We start from the raw sequence: 23,495 nt of genomic DNA, 5'->3' as shown, positions 1-23,495 counted from the left end.
TGTGGAGATAGCTCAACAGCTTATTGGTAGCCAATCAAAACAGCGGCTGATATTTACTTATCTTCTCTAGTTACTTTCTAAAAAATCTTAGAAAATACTCTACAAATTTGAAATTACTGTTTAAATTTCCTTCTTTTTTTATATAATTGAAAATTGAAGATTACAATATGACAATTATTTTCGAACGAAAATCTCTTATATCCTATCTGAGTATTATACAGCCACACGACTGCCAGTTGTCTTTATCTTTTTAAGTTTTCCATTTAATTTATTGTATTATTTTATTACTCTCTGAAGCACCGGTACATATTTTTTTAAGGCGCTTAAAATATCAACGTTGGAAGCACATGCAAAACACCTTGTTCTCAACCTTTACTGCTGCTCAAATGCGCAACTTGCTTGTCCTAATAACGAGCGCCTCGCTGAGAGCATAGTTGGGAAAAACTAGTGAGGTAACTGGTACAGTCTTCTTCGAAGTCGTTAAGCCTCTTATATGTTTGCAGGTGAACAAGTATTAGAAATTCATGTATTTAAATTGAAAGAAATTTTAAAATATATTGTAACACAATATTTGACCAAAAGGACATAATTTGGAAGAAACAAATTTTGCACCGAAACATGGTTCATACGAGTAGTAACATACTTAAATTATGCTAATTGCTGATATGGATTATGAATACTTCTGCAATGTTCACCAATTTAATACTTTAATGCTCAACGCTGTAACAAAGATAAAAGACAAACACAAAACTGTTGCTTATTCTTATTAATTTTCTTATTCACAGAAAACACGAAATCATATGTAATTTGAAGAATATGTAATTCATTTCCACATTTGCAATGAGCAGCATAAAATATACATTTAATGAGCTTCAACACAAGTATGCAGATATGAAAGATAATGCTGTCATAATAATATTGACGTATTATATCCCTAATGAAAGAACTTTGCTTCCTAAACAATCGGTTCCTATTTGACAAACTAAAATATGAATGAAAAATTGCATATCATTTTAACATACGTCAGGTAAACGTTTTTGTTTTTTTTTCCTACCACTAATACCACTTACTATAATACCAACACATATTCAACATGGTGGGTATATTAGTTATTAATATAGTTTGATGTTCATTTAGAAATATTAACAAAACCGTTTAGAATGCAATCAATTTCGTTATTGCGTGGTGCAATGACGTACTATAAAATATAAATTTATATTTTGCAAGATACTAAAGAGCTGTGGGACTTTCAGTCTTGCCTACCCAACATTATTCAGCAAAATTTCTGCTTAAAAGGTTTTACCTTTATCTATCGATGCTTTTACTGATAATTCTTAAATTTGTACATATAGTTGGACTATAAAAGCAAGCCCTCTGCCTAGCTATAATTCAGTTTCAGCTGAACAGTTCGCGTAATAACTAGAAAATCTTTGAAAACAATTAAAATGGCATTACTTACTATATTGTCTGTGGTGGGGGTTTTGCTTTTGCTTTACAAATTGATAACTGCAAACCATAATGTATTCGAAAAGCGAGGATTGCCTTATGAAAAACCCTTGCCAATTGTGGGTAATAATCTGGACCTCGTCCTGGAAAGGGGCTCATTTCAGAAGGTCCTATCTGAGTTCTATGCCCGCCATAGAGAACAGTAAGCACTTTTACTTATTTTATTCACATTTGAAAATTTCTAAAGTGATTAAATATTTTAGCAAACTAGCTGGCTTCTTCAGCTTTCTTACACCGATTATTATTTTGATTGATCCTGAGGTTATAAAGAAAGTTACCGTCAAGGACTTTGATCACTTTCCCAATCACCAAACGATTTTCCCGAAGAAAGAACGCCTGGTGCACGAAATGATGAGCTCCTTAACCGATCAGAAATGGAAAAATGTACGGAACACTCTGTCGCCCTCCTTCACCGCATCCAAGATGCGCACCATGTTTCCCCTAATGAACGAATGTATTGCTGAGTGCATGGAACATTTGGACAAAAAGGGCAAGTCAACTGGCAAGACTGGCGGAGGCTTCGAATTGGAGATGAAGGAATTGTGCAACCGAATGTCCAATGATATTATAGCTTCGACTGCTTTCGGTTTGAAAGTCAACTCCTACAAATCACCCAAAAATGATTTCTATGAAATTGGTAAATCGATAATCTTCCTAAGAGGCGTGCCATTCTACAAATTCATGTTGGCGCAGTCATTGCCCTGGCTAACTGACGTAAGTAAATCTATTAATTTTGTAGAATAATATCTTTTTAACATGGCAATTTTATATTTCAGTTACTGGGTCTCAAAGTTCTACCCCCGAAGAGCATTAATTATTTTTCCAAACTTGTCATCGACACAATGAAATATCGCGAGGAAAACAATATCGTCAGGCCAGATATGATTCAAATGCTTATGGAAACCAAGAAGGAGGTTGGCAAAGATTTTACTGAGGATGAGCTTGTGGCTCAGTGCTTCACTTTCTTCTTTGCGGCTTTCGAAAACAATTCTTTATCAGTTTGCACAACAGCTTTTGAGTTGCTTCAGAATCCGGATGTGCAGCAGAAACTCTACGAAGAGGTGAAAGAAACCCATGATACGCTGAATGGGGAGTCACTTAGCTATGAAGTGGTCATGAAGATGAAATACATGGACATGGTCTTGTCGGAATCCTTGAGAAAGTGGGCTTTGGCCCCGATCACGGATCGTATTTGCTCAAAGGATTATACACTGCGCGATGACGATGGTTCCACGGTGTTTCAGTTCAAGAAAGGTGACAGAATATTTGTGCCAATTGCTGGTATTCAATTGGATGAGCAATACTTCCCCAATCCTCATAAATTTGATCCTGAACGCTTCAGCGAAGAAAACAAAGAAAAAATTGTACCTTATACTTATATTCCCTTCGGCTCAGGACCACGTCTCTGCATTGGTGAGCTTTTATAATTTAACTAAATAATATTTATAATAATTATATTGTTACTTACGATGGCAGGTAATCGTTACGCTCTGATGACAGCAAAATCCATGCTCTTTAATTTGGTGCTGAAGTATAAAATCGAGCGATCCCCTAGAACATCGAAGGATATGTTGAGCGATTCGGTTGGATTCCAGTTGGGACCCAAAAATGGTTACTGGGTGCATCTTGTGCCGCGTTAAATTTAACAAAGCTAACAATTGTGAAGATATCGACGACAATCAGTATGGGGTTTATTCACATATAGACTTTATCAGCTTGAAGACTGATTAAGATACTTATATGTTACCTATACTAAAATTCAACTGCCATCCTATTGTTTTCTGGATAATACGAAGAGCAATAGCTGTCTGGTAAAAGTTGATAATAAGTATGTAATAAAATAAGTAATTGGTGGATTAGGTTATATTAAATCGAAAATAAATGCATTCATAAAGCAATCATTCAACACTTCTATTATATTTTATTATTATAAAGAGCTGCAAATTGTTTTGTTTGCCGACATTAAATTTGAGCATGTCATGGACTTTAAATGTACTTGCTTCTCCCCTATAATCAACTCAACTTGTCTGCTGGCGACACATGACAAGAGCAGTTTGTAAATTTCTAAATTCGAAATGTGCCAGTCAAACTCCAGCAACGAAGCAGTCGAGTAAACGTCCAACTTTCGATGGGCAGCTAAGCAAACCGACTAAATATTTAATTACACATATTTTGCTACAACGCTCGGGGCTAATTTGCTGTGTTAACTGTTTACGTTTACGTTTGCCAACTCCAACTTTGTATTAGGTTTGTCTTTGTGCTATTGCCTATTCAAGACGTTTTCCATGTGGTAGGTATCGGTCAATATGCTAAAATATTCAAACCGTAAATGTTGAGCGGTTTCTTGACTAGTTTTATTTGTTTTGTTTCGGCAGAAGTTTATGTCATAGTTTTACAGTCAATAATATGAATAGCTTAACTGAAGCTTAAAGTTCTCAGAGATTACATCAGTGTGAAAATTGAAAGAAAGGCCAACTAGAATCAGGTTTTGATGAATGCCATATTCCAACTGCAATTCAATTAATCATATGAATATAACAAGCGCTCCCAGTTGTCTCAAGATCAATGGCCTTATATGAATGCTTTAAGTTATATACAAACTATCCCCAAAAGTTGACTATAATGTGGTAGTCCTCTTATCTATAAAGCACATTAGTAACTTTCTGTTTGGCAACAATAATTTGTTATCAACCAAATAAGAATACACAATTAACATTTTAGAAACTGACCTATCTTAATTAAATTGGCAAAGAGCTATTGAGCATTGCATCAGCCATTTATTTTATCAGTTGCTATTAAAAAAAATTACTATTATCGTAAAATCGTTCTTTCTTTTTTCTTATCGGTAAACCTCTTTTGTTTTGGAGCACCTCTTGAACTCAAAACATTAAAAGCTTCAAGTGGTATATTGTCAGTGGACTTAATTGCATGGTACTAAACTAATTTTAAATTTATGTGGATATTTCTTTATATCTTTACATATACAATTACTATATGGATGTATAGGTTATCACAATGTTTTACATTTAATAGTTATAGCTATTATTTATTTTAACTAAACTCAATCAATAGTGCGTAGATAATCAAGTACTTTGCAAAATTTCCCGCCAATTAAAGGGTCTTAGGCGTAGGTGTTTCTGAGAATTTTTAACGCGTAATATGAATTTATATATTAACAAACTAATGTATACATACAGCGAATTTAAATGAGTGTTCTCAATTTTGTGTTGTCAACAATCAACAGAGAGTTTCATATATGAGAGAGCAACTCTCTCGATCTCGTCATTTATTTAACTAGCAGCAATTGACAAATGTGTGAGAACGACGATTTGTTGCTCTTTACCAAACTATTTTAAATGCTAGTAGTTGATAAAACAAGTGGGACATTTAAATTTTTGAATTCAATAATTTTGCTATCGTATTGTAGTAAAATAAAACATATTTCAAATGTACTGATTTATTATCAATTATAAGTACTAAGTTCGAGTACTTGAGTCACGTGGGAAAAGCTATGTGTGAGGCATTGCATAGTCGTTTATTATCTATATAGTACATATGATTTAAAATAAATTTAGCTATGCTCAATAATGATTAAGGCCATAACTTATCAAGGAGAAAAAGTATCATAAATTAACCATTCTGATACCCTTTAGCAACAGTGTATTGCAAACAAATAAATGTAATTGCAAATTTTTAATTTTGTATAATATAGTTTTCAATTATATTGATATGAGTTGATTGATATCTTCAATAAAATGCCTGTCAAATGATTCAACACTCAACACTCACAGCAGCAAACACTCTAATCTATATTTGACACTGCACAAAGAGTATAAGATAGTCGAAAAGTTCTGATTGGCTCTTCCAAGTAGAGCTTTGAGAACAGTGTGCGAGAGTGCGTTCTACCGGCAGAATAAAGTAACATTTGAAAACAACAAAGTATCAACAAATTCTAAACAGGTTTTTTTTGTTGTTGCCTCGATCTTGAGACTAGGGGATTCAAGTGCGCACATTATCGCGACAAACCCAATCTACAAACGAATAGATAAAGGTATATAATGGATGTACATATATGGATGTATATATGTTCTATGTTTGAAAGCACAGAGAGCCGACGTATAAAAGCGGGTTAGCTCATTTAATGAAATTCAGTTCGATTTGAGCATTCTGTTTGGAATCAGTTATTATTGCCGCATTTTTCAAGGTCATATTCAATTTAACGAATATGGATCTGTTTATTGTTTTACCCATTGTGGGTCTGCTTTTCATATGGGCCTACAAATGGTTAACTGCTGGCCATGATGAATTTATTAAGCGTGGATTGCCATTCGAGAAACCGTATCCTCTCGTTGGCAATAACCTGGATATTTTTCTTGCCAGATGCTCGTTTCAAAAGCTTATGGCAGAGTTCTATGCACGCACAAGGCAACAGTGAGTAAAGTCAAATGTATGCTTGGTAACTGAATATTAAATATAGATTCATATCATAGCAAACTCGTGGGCCTCTTCAACTTTCGCACTCCGGTTATTCAATTGAACGATCCAGAGATTATTAAGAAAATAACCATCAAGGATTTCGATCATTTTCCGAATCATCAAGTCTTCTTCAACACCAATGAGCGCCTTGTTAATGACATGTTGAGCGTAATGAAGGATCAACGCTGGAAGCACATGAGAAACACTCTGACTCCAGTATTTACAGCTGCCAAAATGCGCACCATGTTCAGCCTGATGAACGAGAGTTTTGCCGAGTGTATGGATCATCTGAAGGAGAAGGGAACAGCTGCTAAATCAGGCGAAGGTTTCGAGTTGGAGATGAAGGAAGTTTGCAACCGATTGTCGAATGATTTGATTGCCACAACAGCATTCGGTTTAAAGGTTAGCTCTTATAAGGAGCCCAACAATGAGTTCTTCAAGATTGGTCAATCTGTTGCCTTCTTCCGTGGCAAGGCTATATACAAATTTTTACTGTCCGCGACATTGCCTCAACTTTTCAAGGTAAGTCAGCTTCTAAAGCTTGCGATATCTTTAATTGCTATATTTCTAATTTTCGCAACAGCTTTTGGGATTCAGTGTCTTTGATCAGAATAAGACCGATTATTTCATACGCCTCGTTGTCGATACCATGAAGCAGCGGGAGGAGAACAACATTGTGAGGCCAGACATGATTCAGCTGCTTATGGAAGCTAAGAAGGAGTCATCGGAAAATTGGACTGATGATGAGCTGGTTGCTCAATGCTTCATCTTCTTCTTTGCTGCATTCGAGAATAATGCCAGCCTCATTTGCACGACATCTTACGAGTTGCTACTGAATCCAGATATCCAACAAAAACTCTACGAGGAAATCAAAGAAGTCCATGAATCGCTGAAGGGTCAGCCACTTAACTACGATTCTGTCATGAAGATGAAATACATGGACATGGTTGTCTCGGAATCATTGAGAAAGTGGTCATTAGCTGCTGCTACCGATCGCTTGTGCTCTAAGGATTATACTCTTAAGGATGACGATGGCAACGTCATCTTTGAGTTTAAACAAGGCGACCGCATTAACATTCCCATTGGTGGTCTTCATTGGGATGATCGTTACTTCCCCAATCCGGCGAAGTTTGATCCAGAGCGTTTCAGTGATGAGAACAAAGATAACATCGTGCCATATACGTATCTACCCTTTGGAGCAGGTCCTCGCAATTGCATTGGTAAGTCCTTAGAAGAGTTTTAAATGAGCGTTTATTATTTATATGTTAATACTACTTTTACATGCAGGTAATCGCTATGCTCTGATGCAGGCCAAGGCTATGATATACAATCTGTTGCTAAAGTACAGAATCGAACGTTCGCCCAAGACAGTCAAGGATCTGATGAGCGACTCCCGCGGCTTCCAATTGACTCCCCAGAGTGGTTACTGGGTGCATCTGGTGGCCAGATAAATGCTTCACTTTCCACACAGAAAAAAAGACAATTTGTTGAATTCTTTGATTTTTACGTTAAAATACACATATATGTATATATATAATTTTATTTTTGATTATGTTTCCATATACACTGACTTTAATTTTAATGATACAACTTAGAGGATAGTCGAGATGATAAACATAAATTACAAGTACACACTATAAGTCATCATATGTATGCGTTCCATGCATTGCTCAAAACATCGTAAACTTCGTATTTGTTATAGGCTTAAGCAAAACTTTCAACACAAAATCTCATTTTTAGTGCGCTGTGTTTTCGAGCAATAAATTTTATTACAAAACTTTCAAAACATTCTTGACACATGCCTTTATATAACTCTTTCACTTTCACGCTTGGCGAAAGCTGAAAATTACATAAATCCGAAAAACAAAAGAACCTCTCTGCAAAAGCTGCTCAACAAAACGAAAAAAGAAACCGCAAAACAAACCGAAAATATATCTTTTTTTACTTTGAATATAGATTTGTGATCTATACATATATATATTTATCTATGTAAATTGTAACTGGGTGACAGTTTTTGGAAGTTCGTTCTGTGTGTATTTATACTATTTATGTTAGATAAAAGTTATTGCACATTTGCGAAGCGAAGACTTTCGCTCTCTTTTTTTCGTTGGTTTCTTAATGATTTCTTGGACATTTACAAATTCTTTTGTTGGCAGTTTTTTGTTGTTTTCATTTTAGCTTTAACTCATTTGTTTATCAATTCGATTATTGTTCGTTGATTGCGTTTCTTGTTTTTTGTTTTTGCGTTAAAAAGTGGCAGATTCTTAGCTTAACAACTACAATACTTAATCATTTAATATTTGTATAATCATAGTGTATATAGTATATAAAGTTTAATATTGTATGTAAATGCATCATTGATATATGTTTTTGCTTTGTACAAAGTTCTGGTAGAAGTCGAGACTTTCTACCTCATATGTTGGAATACTTGTGACTTACGACACTTGAACCAAGTAGGAAACAATTAAAAAGGGCCAAAGGAATATACAGTAAACTCACGATATAGTTACCCCACTCTATAATACATTATATTCGATATGTGTTTATTTACATTATGCAAACGATAAGTCGACTTTTGATTTGCTTTCCCTTTTTTTTAGACAGTGTACAGTCGCTGTCCGTTGCCAGCACGCGATTTACCGAGGCCAAAGAAGTTCCACACACGCCTCAGGCAACCGGGTTTCTTTTCGGGCAACAGACTGAGACTCTGTTCCTCCAATATGGTGTCTAGGATGTAATAGCTGCTGAGATTCAGCGGCGGCGGCGGCAACATGGGAGGTGGTCATGATATGGTGCAGTTCTTGCTCTCGTGCATAATTGCCGGCATTCCCCCAGCTGGTGCCCCCAATCCGCTGCCAGCTCCCGAGCCCAGCATTGTGGCATCGCTGGCCTGAGCCTGTTTCTTCTTGCGTTCATAGGCGAGTGCATCGTTGGGCACATAGGCGACCCTCACGCCTCCATAGTGCTTGCGAGCTGGCAGCCTATAGACATAATCATCCATGTCGCTCGAAGAGCTCGACGAGCAGGTGGAACAGATGCTGGCCACATCACAATTGTCCAGATTGTTTAGCAGATTGAGTGCTCCACTGCCAGCCTGTGTCTGAGCATTGTGCAGTCGCAGATTAGTCTGATTGATTTGCATCTCCGAAGAGCTGCGCGACTGATTGCGACGCCGGCGTCGACGTCGTGCATTCGAGTTGTCCGTGTAGCTCTTGGAGCGCGACATTGTATCCTGAACGCTGTGGAAGCGCACCTCCTTCAGCGGCGGTCGATTGTCCAGCTGCTCCTGATGCTCCTCATCGGGCTCTTCGTTGCAGTTGCTGCGATTGCTGCGATGCTTGGCGGCAAACAGCTGCTCGTAACCATCGTGTGGCAGCTCCTGCTCTCGCACCGACTCGTTGTCCAGCTCCAGTTCGTTGGCCAGTTCCTGGGTGCTCTGCGTCATGTCCGAGTTGCTGGGCGAGTTGAGATTGATCTTGTCGATGCTCTGATAGCTATGCGAATCCTCCGCCTTTGACAGCAACATGTCTGGCATCGAGGACGTCAGTTGTGCATCGCCAAAGATCGACTTGTCGCCGGCACAAATGTTGTCCAGACTAATGCCCAGCTCGGTGAGGTCAATGGGCGGCGGATGGGCGGGGCGTGGCATGCCTGGCACGCCGCCACCCAACAGCAGATCAGCCACACCTGCAGCCTCCATTCGCTTGCGCTCCTGCCGCTCCAGTAAATCCCCGGCACTACCTGCACTCTTGCCCCCATGACCCGCATAGGCATGACCATGATTGCCATGACTGCTGCTCTTGCCCGCCGTGCCACGCCCCGTCGAGTCCGCCGTGCGCCTGGGTGAGCGTGCTATCTGACTGGATGTGGAGGCGCGATGCGTAGGCCGCAGCTGTGGCCCCGAACTGGTGTCCGATGGCGTTGGCGGCTCTCCCTTGCTGCAGGCAATCGAACAATAGATAGTGCCACGGCGTGGCAGGAATGGACGACCCAGCAGCGAGCAGCGACACGTGCAGCAGGAGAAGCACTGGTCTGTCGCATGCCAGTGCTGACCGTCGTGACTCATCTGACCCTGATCGACGCCGATGACCTCGCCACAGTAGTCACAGTACTCGGCGAACATGGTGTCAAAGCAGCCCAGGCAATAGGGTTTGCCATCCCGCATGATGTAGCGCTGGCCGCCCAGCTGATGCTCGCACTCCTGGCAGGCGAAGTGCTTCATGTGCCAGGTGCGACCTTCGGCCTCCGTGCACTCATCCGAGAAGATAATCTGTGTGTACGGCAAGAGCAAAACAAATGCGATGGCAATGAGAACAAAGAGTGAAATGTATTTTATGGAATATTGTCAACAATCAAAAGTTATTTGACATATGTAAAGGTGGTCGCACTTTTAACTATGCAGGGTTGGTATAAAATAGGAAGGTAAAACAATTGTGAGAATCGTACCAATTGCCAAAACGATATAGCATAAAATGTACCAAATTAGCATACCAAATTATACTATTCTTATATCAATATTCATACAGTATTTCGTTAAAATATACCAAATTCGTATACTAAAGCTTACAAAAATATACCATATTAAGATATATTAATAGGAATACGAAATTGCGTTAAACACTACTAAGGTAGTATACCAAACTAAACTTCAAAAATACCGATGGCTATAATTTGTATACTAACAATACTAACAATACTAACAATCAAAATATACAACGAAAATTGTATATTTTTGTGATTGTGAAATAGAAAATTGTGAAACCGAATCTTTCATTAAACAAAAAAACATATTTCCTTGCTTCCGTTTTGAAATTAACACTTAAATTTGAAGACTATTCTTTTAAAAGCATATTCATTTGGTAAACTTGAAAATGACATTTTAGTTTTACGAATGTTGTTCTACTCTTTTTATGTTGTAATGTAATTTAAAGTAAACTTACCTCATCGCATGCGGAGCAACGCGGCTTCTGGGGTCTCGGCATGATGGCGGCCACAGTAGAGATTGCCATCGCGCTGAAAGTATATCAAGTCGACAAGCAGCTCCTTGCACACGCTGCACACAAAGCAGCCGGGATGCCAGCACAACTGGGCGCCTAGTCGCTGGGCAAAGACCACAATGTCACCACCGGATAGTTGCTCCTCGCACTGTCCGAGCAAAAAGAGAACAACGAGAAGAGAGAGAAAGGTAAAGAACGTATAAATAACAGAAATATGCTAAAGTTGTACAGACGTCAGGCGATAGAAATCTGCAGCGTCTGCTTTGCTTGGCCAAAAATATTTAAGCGGCTATAAATGCTAAATAACGGTAATAAAACGCTTAAGCCCCCCAAGCGAGGACATGGCAAACCAACACGAGAACAGTTCCCATCTACGACTCCGGCTTTGCGGTTTTGCTTTTTCACAACGGAAATAATGCAAAAATAGCTGAAGGCCATAAGAGAGGAGAGGGACAAAGTGGAAGGCGGCCAAGTTCACCAAGTGCTCCCTAGAGAGTGCGAAATAAGAGACTTTAAACTGGCAAACTGAAAACGGCCGCAAGGAAAATGGAAAATGGAAAATGCTACTGCCACTCGTGCTGTTGTCACGGAGCCTTGGCGGAAGCGCAGCTTTTAATGACTCAACCTCAACTCGTTAAAGCCAAAGGCATTCGCATAATGAACTCATTTGCGTATAGCATGGATCCTAATAGGGTCAACAAAGCTGATGACTTGCCCGCAAACCCTAAAGACGTTTCAGCTAACAGGTATGTACATATATAGTATAAATATATTTGCTAGGAAATCAACTTGTATTCACAGGCGCTTTTGCCTTGCGTTTTATGAGCGAGGCAAAAGCAATTAGCGCAATTGCCTTGATTTATGAATGCTTTTGGCCCAAAAAAGTTTAACACATGCGACTCTAACTGGCAGCATTTTGTGGCCTAACTTCCCCCATCCCCCTCCTTTCAGTCAGCACTTAGAGTCCTGACAAAGCCTCTGCCAATTTGCGCCATTTTAGCCAGAACTTCCGCCAGCAAAGTCGTCGAATCGTCGTCTTCATTTGGCGCACGCAAATTACCCGAGCAGCGAGCAGCGCCACAAAAGCCACAAGACGTTGCAAGGACACGTTGGCTATGTGCTGTGCTCTGTGCAGCTTCTTAACTTTCCACGCTATTAAACCTCAGTGTGGTGCCGCTCCACCAGTGTCCCCCGCAATCAGCATTTACTTTTGCAAGCCATTAAACATTGACAGCGAATGCCCATCCCGCCTGCTACAGGGTTGATAATTTCCATGGCAACGTTAAGGCCTTGCCCCATGCCCCATTCAGCATGCCCCCGTTGCCATGTACTTTAAGTAGCTCCTAAACTTGGCCGCACTGCATGCGTCGTTAATTGTTGCCAACTCCAGAATTTATCACCCAAAAAAGAACTTGCCAAAAAAGCAGAGCACTTTAATTAGGCTCAGCTTCAGTTCTTCTGCCACTCAGTCGACGCTAATGATGTATTTGAAATTGTTGCTCTTCCTGTTGTGGTTGCGGATTTTCTCTTTTTCATCGTCTACGACTGTTCTTCTCTTTTTTTTAATACTCTTGTCGGTCAGCACTTTACTGTGGTTTTCCGCAGAAAACTTTTGGGCCAGGAAAAGCGCTCTAAGTAGTTTCTGTGGTGACGACAATGCAAGTGCAAAAGTTTTCGCAGCATTGATTGCAATTGCGTCCACTTAAAAGGACATTTTTCACACAGCTGTGCTAAATGTCATGAGAATCACAACAATCGCTACTCATTTATCTTATCAATCCAATTAATCCCAGTCGGAGTCGAAGTCGCAGTTGTCGACCCCGAACACGATTGCGACCTGCACTGCAGACAATTATGCTATTGACAAATTGACGCTGGCTGCCACGCGGAGGCGCCACCTAACTGCTGCTTCTGCTGCTTGGTCCTTGTTAACCCATTTCGTGTATGTGTGTGTGTGTGCGCCCTAATCCAACTTTTGCAAAACTTCCCTGCAGACAAGCAAGACAATTTCCTGCCCAGCCGATTCATACTTTTCACCCATTCCCCGTGTGCTCACTGTACAGTGGCTCAAATTATTAATGGCACTCGTTATCGTGCCCTTTTCAGTACATAAACTTTTCGCTTAACGTGCACAGACATTGGCAGCGCTCCAGCGAAGGACGAGTGTAGTCAGTTTCTACCTTTTTTGGTTCGACAACTTTTTGCTTATTTCTTATTATTTTTCTTTTTTTTTTGGGCTCTTCCTCTTTGCCGGGTGAAAGTATATTTCATGCTGCTGCCTGGCTGGCTTTCTAATAATTATTTTGTATTTCATCGTTGGCAGGACGACCTTTAGTGTCACATCCTTGTCAAGTTGTGCTGTCACATCCGCTCTGGCCATGCTTCAATTCTGTTGACTCCATTGTTGTTCGTGTGGAAAATCGGACTTGGCCAAATCAGTTGCCACAGTTCGCAGTTCGCTCTCTGACTATCTGACGCACGATTCATTTACAGTTGACTGAATATGAGTGCTTCGCTCTCTGGATCATTGAGCGTTTTCATAAATTTCCTTTAAGTATAATTTCTGCTCCTTCGCAAAAAGGGAGGACAACCTTTGCTTTGTTCGCATTTTAGCGTCCGTTTAGCAGCTCGGTTATGGTCTGTGAATTTTAAGCAGCAAACTCGAGTGGTTCGCTTTGGTTCGTCAACCTCTCTTTGGGGAGGCATGAAATCCGATTTGGCTTATCAAAGATTTCATTAATAATGCAAAAATTCAGCGTAGCACTCAATCGAATTCGACAAATATTCACGACTCAAATGTGCATATCCAAATTCAATTAAACGCCAAATTCGAATGGAAATAATCTATCCGCAACTTAGGCCTCGAGATTAGCTTGAACTGAGATCATTTATCAAGTGCCAAGATAATTTCGGCATTTTAAAACCAGTCTCAGTCGAATGTTATCTCATTTTTTATGCGGCTTGCCAATGTTTAATCAAACTTAATCTTGTTGATTGGCTACCGAAATAGTGAACACCTGTTGCTCATTAGCTCACTGATTGATTTAGTAAGAAATGTTTAGAGTGGTAAACAAATACAATAATTTCATCATACTGAGACTCGCTCGTTAATGACACTTTCTTTGGCAACTTTCGGTCATAAATAATGCAAGACCCTTGGCCCGACAATCATTGATCAAACACATGAACTCAAATATTTAGCTGCACTTTGACATTAAACATGAGTTCCACACAGAAACTTATTGGAAACTTCACACGGTCGCAGCGACTAATGAACTCGAAACTGCAGGCAGCAAGTTCTGGCCATAAAAGTCGATGTGGCAAAGCGTAATAAATGCAACTTTCGTGCCAATTTGGGCTGTCCGCAAAGCCAAAACAAACGAAATCACTGAAAACTTGGCCCCAACTTTAATGCGGCAAACACCTCTCTAGCATCTTGGGGCAAAACGCCCACGCACGTAGCTCAAGCTCAAACTATGACTGAAGTTGAAGATGCCACAGCCAAAATGGACAAATGGACGTTGCATGTAGTCGAAGTAGTTGCGGCACGTTGCAGACACAGACACAGTCGCGCAGCTCGCTGCGTGGCAGCATGCGGCATAAACTTTTTAATAAGTTTTACGAGTGGCGAATGTGAACACAATAAAATCAAGCTGCACAACTATCTGTGGCAGGCAGACAGCCAGACAGCCAGACAACCAGACTCCTAGACTGGCCAGCTACGAGGATGCAGTGTCAGTTGCAGTACAACTTGAAGCGGGAGTTGATATTGAAGTTGGTTAGCCAGCACGCACCAGACGAGACTCGAGACTTGGAACTCGGGACTCAGCACTGCCAGCTAATAACAATGCAAATTTTGTGCGAGGACAATCGAAGGGAGATAGCAAAAGTGGCAGGTTGAAAGGGTAGCTTTCACTGCCACGGCCACTGCCACTGCCACAGCTACTATTTTATGCCACTTCAAGCATTGTGCTTTAGTGCCATTTCACTGCGTTGCACAGTTTTCTCTGTGTTATGTGCACATTCACTTTTCACCCCGGCTCAGACGAAAACATCAACTTGCAACAGTCGTAGTAGTTGAAGTTGGAGTCGCAGCCTTTGTGTTGCAAGCGAGCAAGCGAGCAAAGTTGCTGCAATTGTTTTTGCAACAACGTTTTTCATTTTCTTGCAGCACTTTGCCGTTGCCGTTTGCTAAAAGTGTACTTAATGAAATCTTTTTGTCATCTTTTATTTGAAATGCTGCCAACTTGCAACGTGCCTTCAGTTCTTGCCTCAACCATCGCCCCATCGTTAGCTGGCTCGCTTATTGTTTCTGTCAGGCGCCATTGTCAATTCCTTTTCTACTTTTTTTGGGAGCCACCCACGTATATACATATATCTATATATATAATATATATAAAGGGATTTCTTTAGCTGCAACCTGGCCCCGGACCTGTCAAACTTTTGCGCAAAACTTTTGCCTTGGCCTGGCGAAAATATGAAATCGAAACTCGCCATCTTGAAAGGGAAGGAAAAGTCTTTTGTTGCGCATAATAAAATGCAAATTTTGTGCTCACAATTAAGATGAAATACTTGCGAGAGTACAACTTACCCCCTTGCAGGGCCTTTCATCGGACAGCAATCGCACCGCACCACGTCCCAGAGCCTCGCGTTTCCTTTGGGCCGAGAAGATGCGCAGCTCCTTGCGTTCCTCGTCGCTTAGCGAGTGGCAATAGCGCACCTGCAACATGGGGCAAGAGAAGGAGCAAGTTTTTTGTATTGTAAATTTTAATTAAAATCTCTTTTACAGCAAACTCAAAAAGGCAACACAGCGATGGCAACTTTTTTAATCTCGCCCCTTTTCGCGTGGCGTTGGGCGTGCTTTGATTTTTATACAAATTTATTTCAGTTTTCCATTTCCTTTTGTTGTTTTTTGTCTGAATATACGCGATTCTTTTTTTTTACAACTTGGCAACATTAACTGCATTTTTATGCTTCAACTTGCTTTTGTCGCCATCGCCATTGCCATCGCCATTGCCATTGCTATTGAGTGCTCCCTCTTGGCCTGGTGCTTTGGCTCTTTTGGCTAATACTCACTTCGTTATCTTGCGGCGGCAGCTGGTTCAGCAATTGTTTCACGCGATACTTCTCCCCAGGACTGTTGACGTAGGGCACTTTGTCGTCCGGCAACTGGCTGAAGTACAAGCGAACCTGTTAACGAGCAGAGCAGAGCAGAGAGTAAAGTAGAGAGAGTAAAGTAGAGAGTTGGATAAGCAAAAGTGGTCTAAAGTACTGCAGTTATTTGCCATAAGCTGTCACTTAAACTTGGGCTAAAACTCCCCAGTCCCCTTCTCATTAGTTAGCCAACTTTATTGACCCATTTGACAGGGCCATTTCGTGACATCATGTTAATTCGTTGTGAGAAGACAGTCAGATAGACGGACTGACAACTCATAACGAATTAATCAAAGTGACAAAACGCTTTCACTAACTTGGCGAAAAAACAACAATGAACGCCCACAGCTGGACCACGACAACATCGTGGCCAACATCGCAAAAAACAGCTACAAAAATTGATGTGAAACGTGCGAAAGTGGAAAATGTCGCAAAAGTCATGATGCAGACAGTATGCTGCCTGCAACATGCAGCCGAAAGAGCCACAAAAAAGTAAAAAAACCAAAAAAATCAATGCAGTTTTTGTTTCCCAGCGTTTTTCTCTGTTTGCATTATGTAAGCGGCTTTTCCTTTTCGTTTCGTTACAATTCGTTGGCTAAACGTCATTTGGGCCACCACCCCGACAACAACAACAACAACATCGACGACAACGTCGACCAGGTCTCGACCAGGTCTAATTGCAGCCAAATGCGGCAGCGATTTAATTACAAAACGCTTTCGCTTTCGATCGATTGCCAATCGATTTGGAGCGATAATTTTCCAAATGCCCAAAAAAAAAAAGACGCTTAGCGCGCCGCAATTAAAGTTGTCGCTGCATTTCCTTAAACGTGCTGCATGTGGTCACTGTCCAGGCATTGAACTGGATTCCACACACCGCAAACGCAAACGTAAAAAACGAAAGCAAGAGTCCAGCCCATGAACCACAGCAGGTGGCCAAAATCAAAGCGGACGAAACGAAAATGAAAACGAAAACGAATATCGAAAATGGAAACCGAAAACCACATGGAAATTGCACCCCGTTGGCAAAACTTTTGATTTCACCTAATTAGTTGTGACAAATTGCTATATGTGTTGCCATTGGCACGCCCTGTCAGAGGTTTGCCCCATGCCCCATGCCCCGTCTCTCTCGCCTCCTCACCTGATCTGGCCGCAGACCCGGCGGCACCCATGTGTACTCCTCCAGCGCACAGCCGCTGTCATCGTCCGACTGCGAGTTGCGCTGAAAGTCCAACTGCTGATGGTGGCTATGATGATAGACACTGGCTGTGGCTGCCGCAGATTTGTAGCTGGCGGTGCGCAGCGGCGATGCCACCACCGAGTTCAGTGGCAAATGATTTGGCGGTTGGCAATGGCGTCTCTGCAGCGGCGATACAAAATGCGCTGGTGTCCCGCTGCTGCTGGCCGTCGATGGTGCATCCAAATTGTTGCATGTGGCTGTTGCAACTGTCGCCTGGCTGTTGCCACCAGATTGTTGCTGCTGCTGTTGCTGCTGTTGTGATGTGGATGCAAGCAGCGTTTGGTCGCCACGATGTGGCGGAAAGGGCGCACCACCGCCAGCCTCTAGTTGCAACAGCTCACTTTCCGTTTGCGTGTAGTAACTGCTGCCGGGCTGTTGCATTTTGCGGTGTTGTGCGGTTGAGGTGCTGCAACTGGGATTTGTGGAGCTGGTGCCGGTGCGGGGAGCTGGAGTGGGCTTGTACTTGCTGTCTGGCTGGATGCTGCAATTGAAAGATTGGGAAAGCGACACTTTAGTAAAAGCTTATATACATATATTTTAGGTATATTTATTTGTTATTATTTATTTAAAAGGTTAGCTATAATTAAAATTAATACTAACGCTATTGGAAAAGCAATGGCAACGAAGGCCTTCAGCTTATATTTATTAGTTATTTCTCGAATAGATTATTAAACTTATTATGTAAAAAATTTCACTTCATTTAGAGTATTTTTCCAATTGCTAATATTGAGATTTTGCACATGCTTTATTGCTTCCTTCACAATGCTAAGAAAAAGAAACCTATACAAAATTATTTCATACCTCCAAAGCAATAATAAATATATTATTCAAATGAAACTGGCTATGGAATTATTAAAATTATAATAGTTGGGTGATTTCAAGTTTCATTAAGTAAATTTTACGATAATTGTTTGCTGATATTCTGCTTCTTACTGCTTTTTGTTTGCCGTAACCCTATTTCATTTCCAGAGAAAAGTGACGCATTATTTGACAAGAATGTATTAGATATATTTTTATTTATATTGCCTATTTTATTTAAATTGACTATTGTATACAAAAAGCGAAGCTTTAACTATGTTCTGCCTTTAAGTCATTGTTTGGCTATCATATCTTTATTTTTTATAATAACCATTCATATTTAAAGCTGCGCTTCTCATATTCGCCTAGATTCCTTTAGTATATACTTTTGTTTTATTTATTTCGTATACATTTATTTAGAAAATAAACATAGAATATTAATAATAATCCTTATCATATTCTTTTATATATGCTTTAGTTAATTAAATTTATGTTAAATAATTTAATTATTTCTTCTGCAAGGTCTTATAATTTCTATATTTAAAGATCTCCTTTGTTTACTAATTTAATATACTTATTTCTTTGCATATATATACTATATACATAATCAACATATAATAACATCAAAATAATTGTAGAAAACATTGTGATATGCTTCTTATATCCGCCTCGCCTCTTTTATGATTGCGATTTTTAATTTACTTCAAATATTTTTATTATTTATTTATTTAAATTAATTTCTTATGTGTTTTGTATATATTTATTTTATACAATCACCACATAATAACCACACAATAATTGCAATAATAATTAATATTTTAAGCCGAGCTTCACACATCCGCCGCGGCAATTTTGTCGTGCCAAATTGCAATTGCTTGGCCCGCTTTCTGGCATGCCACATGTGGCATGTTAATTTGTAAGCTTAAAAATTGATCATACGTAATACGTTGCACCGCCATCAACTAATGGGAGTAGTCATACGGATATGCATATGAGTATGATGAATGCTGACACAACTCGAACTCCATTTGCAATTAGCCAGCTGAGATACGAAACTCATTCGAATTCAACGTTTTGGCCATTTCTAATGCGTTCTGACTGCAATTGCAAACGAGTTGCAGTAGTTGCAGTTGCTGTTGCTGTTGCCGTTGCTGTGGCAGTTGCAGTTGCAGCTGCTGCGCATGCGTGTTGCTGTCCAATTTATGAAATTTTGAAATTGCCAGCGCATGTTTTGTTGCGGCCATCAGCATGTGGCCATCAGCAGCAACTCGTACTCGTATAAAGTTAAAGCCTCAACCAGTAGTGGCCAGCAGTGGAATCTTCTTTCTGCTTTCTGTGTACTTTCACTCCGCATCGACTCGATTCGGCGATTATGCAGCCAAGCAGAAGCAACACCAGCAAACAATTTAGAAATTCCAACAGCGGCTGCATATGGCACCTCAACTCGGCTCAGTTTTAATTTGCCTTTTTTATATTTTTTTTCATTTTGTTAGCCGCTGGCAACAATTTTGTTTTTAGTATGTTTTTTTAATTTTTTTGTATAATTAAAGTCATTTGTGTGCGTTAACGCCAAGTGCTTTATGCGTTTTGTTAACTGAAATTAAAGATGAGCTGCAATACATGTTTGTTGTCCGACTGCTTTTTTTCCATTCATAGAGCATTTTGATTGGTATCAAATTGCACAACATTTGGAGCATGAATAACAAAGCAACAAAGCAGCAGTCCAAAGTTGGCCTAATCAATGTGGGAAATAGTAACTGAAAAGTTGGACGGCAATTTGCCAGCTCGCTAACCGATTTATCAGCATAACTTGTAAATTTATGCAAATTGACAACAATGAATGAAAAAGTTAAGGAAAAGCTGCATCACAACAACAATAACAACAACAACAATAACAAACAAGGCCAAGACGCATTTTTTGACCCTTTCGCTGGCTAAGCCAAATTAATGGGCTCGCAAAAGTGAATGGGCTGCTGCTGCTGCAAGTGCTAAGTATGGCAGTAAGTGGCATGTGGCAAGTAAACATACGCTGCAAGTGAGTGATGGACAGTGCCACAATCATTAACACGCTAATGTAGTTTAACAGAGAGCAGCGAGCTGCCATTTTGATGGGCAGTTTGTTGTGTGCGCCGTGCGTTGTACGTGGGGCGCTTAGTGAAAGTTATTCCGAATGCAAATTCATTTGTTTTGTGTGCCAAAAGTATTCAGAGACCTGTCTGCCTCAACAATCTGCGTGCGATCAATCAAAAGCTGGCTGGCAACGTGCTGTTACATGCTTTCTAAATCGCTCGTCGATTGTCCACAGTCATCATTGTCTGAGGCCGTAAACAAAGTCAAGGCATAATCTGTCACAAATGAATTGGGCGACTGTTGATTGACTTCTGATAGCAGCAAAACAGTGGCCAATTCAAATCGACCAAATCTAGCAAATCTATCAAATCTCAAAAACCAAGCCCGCCTTGCCAAATACGGCTCAGATTGTATGGACATATTCGCAGTAGCAGCAGCTTTAGGCTTGGCAGACACTCTCAGCTCTTGGCCAGGCTAAGGCGATTTACTGTCTGGCTGGTTTTCTCTTTTTCGTGCCAAAATCAAAACAAAACAAAATCCGAAAAACAAAACCTGTTGACTCTTTGACGCTTGATTTTCTATGCGGCATGCAATTTGATTTGCTGCCCCAAAATGCGACATGCATCTGACCAACTATGGTCACATCTCTGACACATGCATAAATTTGGGTTAAGAAGATTTTCAGTTTATTTTGCCTGATGTTTGTCATTTCCTTGATGCTTTCGCGTCACAATAATTAAAAGTTGCTGGCCATTAATTGCTAATGGTAATGGCAAATACATTTAGTTGGCAATAGAATCAAGAAACAAGTTTGCAACGTTGTGAGCAGCTTAACTGAGTTTTTTTTTTAATGAACATTTGCTGTCAAATTTAATGACAGAAAAATCTCCAGTTGGGTCTTTAGTCTACATGATACATTGCACATTTCACAGCTTTCTTATTGATATCTTACAGTTTTATCCACACTTATCATTATTAGTTTAATATTTCCCCTTTGCTAATATTTACACGCTACAAATAACATTAAAATTTAACAGTTTTTTTTTAACTTATACATATAAAGGAAGTTACATATTCGCATTTTATTAAAAATACTTTCATATAGATATTTTGATATCATTATTTTATCCCCAAATTATCATTATTAAAAAAAATAAAATATTACCGTTTGCTAGGCGATGAAATCAACAGAAAAATTTATTAGATTTTTCGGATAATGAAAACGGTTCGTTTTTAAGCTTATTTAAGTTGTTTAATTAAAAATTGGTTTATTAAACTACATTTTTTGCAATTCTCACTCATTGTTAACAGCTTTAAAACTAATTTCTGCATTTGAACATAATTTTAGTCATCAAAAAATTAACTTATCCGTATTATTTGATAAACTTATTTATATATGCTCTTTAATTAACAATTGAATTATTTAAGCAGCTCGAATTACATCTTTCCAATTCTCACCCATTGTAAACAGCTTTGAGACTAATTTCTGCATTTTAAACATAATTGTATTCAAAAAAAATTTAACTTATCCGTATTATCTGAAACACTTGAAGTCATTTTGCTTCACAATTGTCCTGCTTTAATTGCTTTTTTCTCACTCATTGTAAACTGTTTTGAGACTAATTTCTTCATTTTGACATGCATATAGAGTTATATGCATATAAAATTTGACTTATCCGTTTAATCCGTAACACTCAAAGCCATTGTGCTGCATTCAAGATTGACTCATCGAGTTAATTTGAGCATTTGTAGTCTTATGCAACTCAATTCATAGCTCATTAGGCAACATTTCAGCAGTTGTGGCACGTTCAATTCAAAATGCCAATGCCGTGCCGCCTAACATAGCTAATAATAATATCTCTCAATTATCCACAGCAGCAGCAGCAGAAATAACATCGAGGCTGATTGGCAGGGCATTTGAAGTAAAGCAACGCGAATGCATTTCAATGTTGCTTTCTTTCCTATTGGATATTACCGCGATTTCATTAAATTTTAGACACGCAGTTTCCACAGAACTGGAAACAGCAGTCGTAGACGGAGTCGGAGTCGGAGCAGGAGGAGCAGCAGTTACACGTAACTGGTTCAAAATCATTTAGGCACACGACCAGTTTCCCAGAAAGAAGTGCACTACGACACGCAGCGACGGAGAAGGAGAAGGAGACTGAGACGGCAATTGAACTACGTGGAAATTAAAACGAAACATGCAATTCTTTGTAATTGAAAAAAAAGAGAGGGAGATAGATCGAGAGAGAGAGAGAGAGAGAGAGAGAGAGATAGGAGCAGCCACCGAATCAATCCGCATTAAATTACTTTCACAATTGGTCAAAAGATAAACGTCAGCTCCCAATTTAGCCAAGACTATGAGAATTCGAAGGCCAATGCCAAAGCTCGAACTGAATCCCAATCCCTGTATTATCTGCATGGCGTAGCACACGATCTTTCAAGAGATCGTAGCTGCCATTTAAGAAGATTTCATGGAGCACGCCTCGTCAGTGTGGGGGCTGCTCCAGAATCGAACGCTGTTAAATTAAAATGTTGTGCTGTGGGCGTGTCAAAGCAGGCTACTTCTGCTCCCTCCCTCCTTTGTTCCCTCCTTCCCGCTCTCTTTCTAGACCCATTACGAAATCGCTGGCCTTAGTCTAAGCCACAGTTTTAACCTTAGTCGCAGTGCTCTGACCTTGTTGCGTGTTTCTCTGTTTTTTATAGTCTATCTTTTTCTCGCCGTCTTTCATTGTCTTGCCGAAATGCCCCCAAAGTGGGCGGGGTCATGTTGACTGTCAAAAAATTAAAAAATAAACGGAACCAGTTGCAGTAGTAAAAAGCGAGCGTATAATATTTAAAAAAATGTTTTTGTGTTGTATAGTTTTTTTGGCTTGGGGGCAACTGCTGCATTTGACTGAGTTTACGTCACACACGAACAATGGTCTAGCGACAACAACAGCAGCGATAAGCGTTGTACATGCAACCACGTCTATGGTTGGGGCTGTATGTGTGCAACACGTGTTGATGTCGCTCAAAAGTTTATGCATTTTTTATGAGCATGCACACATTTTGTGTGCGTTGTTAGTTGTGTTGTTTGTTGCCTGTCTGCGCCTAACATTTGAGTGCTTCATGGGCCGCCAACCTGTAGCTGAACTGGAGCCCGTTGCACAAGTTTTGTGTGTGCAGCAACAGCAACAGCAACGCCTCTTTAAGTACCGCGAGTGATTTAGTGCAAGAGTGCCGTTAGACAGGCAGCAGCAGCAGCAGCCTAGGCG

The 23,495-nt window shown here is 40.0% G+C and overlaps 3 protein-coding genes across 3 annotated transcripts in view; 2 read left to right on the top strand and 1 right to left on the bottom strand.

The window, feature by feature from the left end:
* The first annotated feature begins 1,408 nt into the window (after positions 1-1,408).
* Positions 1,409-7,516, top strand: LOC132788153 (uncharacterized). Its single transcript, XM_060795484.1, has 8 exons — positions 1,409-1,648; positions 1,710-2,220; positions 2,283-2,919; positions 2,983-3,141; positions 5,670-5,937; positions 5,997-6,504; positions 6,566-7,202; positions 7,270-7,516. Exons 1-8 carry the CDS (start codon positions 1,446-1,448, stop codon positions 7,431-7,433), a joined length of 3,087 nt encoding a protein of 1,028 aa, XP_060651467.1. The 5' UTR covers positions 1,409-1,445; the 3' UTR covers positions 7,434-7,516.
* A 104-nt stretch (positions 7,517-7,620) lies between these two features.
* LOC132789333 (protein espinas) overlaps positions 7,621-23,495 on the bottom strand; it is a 24,855-nt gene continuing 8,980 nt past the window's right edge. The window contains 6 exon segments of the mRNA XM_060797272.1: positions 7,621-10,252; positions 10,923-10,952; positions 10,954-11,127; positions 15,571-15,699; positions 16,056-16,169; positions 17,272-17,851. Coding sequence (XP_060653255.1) covers positions 8,765-10,252; positions 10,923-10,952; positions 10,954-11,127; positions 15,571-15,699; positions 16,056-16,169; positions 17,272-17,851 — 2,515 coding nt within the window. The 3' untranslated portion in view covers positions 7,621-8,764.
* The window catches only part of LOC132789334 (uncharacterized), a 26,342-nt gene continuing 13,968 nt past the window's right edge, over positions 11,122-23,495 (top strand). Inside the window, exon 1 of the mRNA XM_060797273.1 lies at positions 11,122-11,725. Coding sequence (XP_060653256.1) covers positions 11,686-11,725 — 40 coding nt within the window. The 5' untranslated portion in view covers positions 11,122-11,685. The remainder of the gene's footprint in view (positions 11,726-23,495) is intronic.

Source organism: Drosophila nasuta, chromosome 3 (genome assembly GCF_023558535.2).
Source record: "Drosophila nasuta strain 15112-1781.00 chromosome 3, ASM2355853v1, whole genome shotgun sequence".
NCBI classification, from domain to species: Eukaryota; Metazoa; Arthropoda; class Insecta; order Diptera; family Drosophilidae; genus Drosophila; species Drosophila nasuta.
Note: the sequence above shows the minus strand (reverse complement) of the source record. Positions and strands in the feature narration are given on the sequence as shown.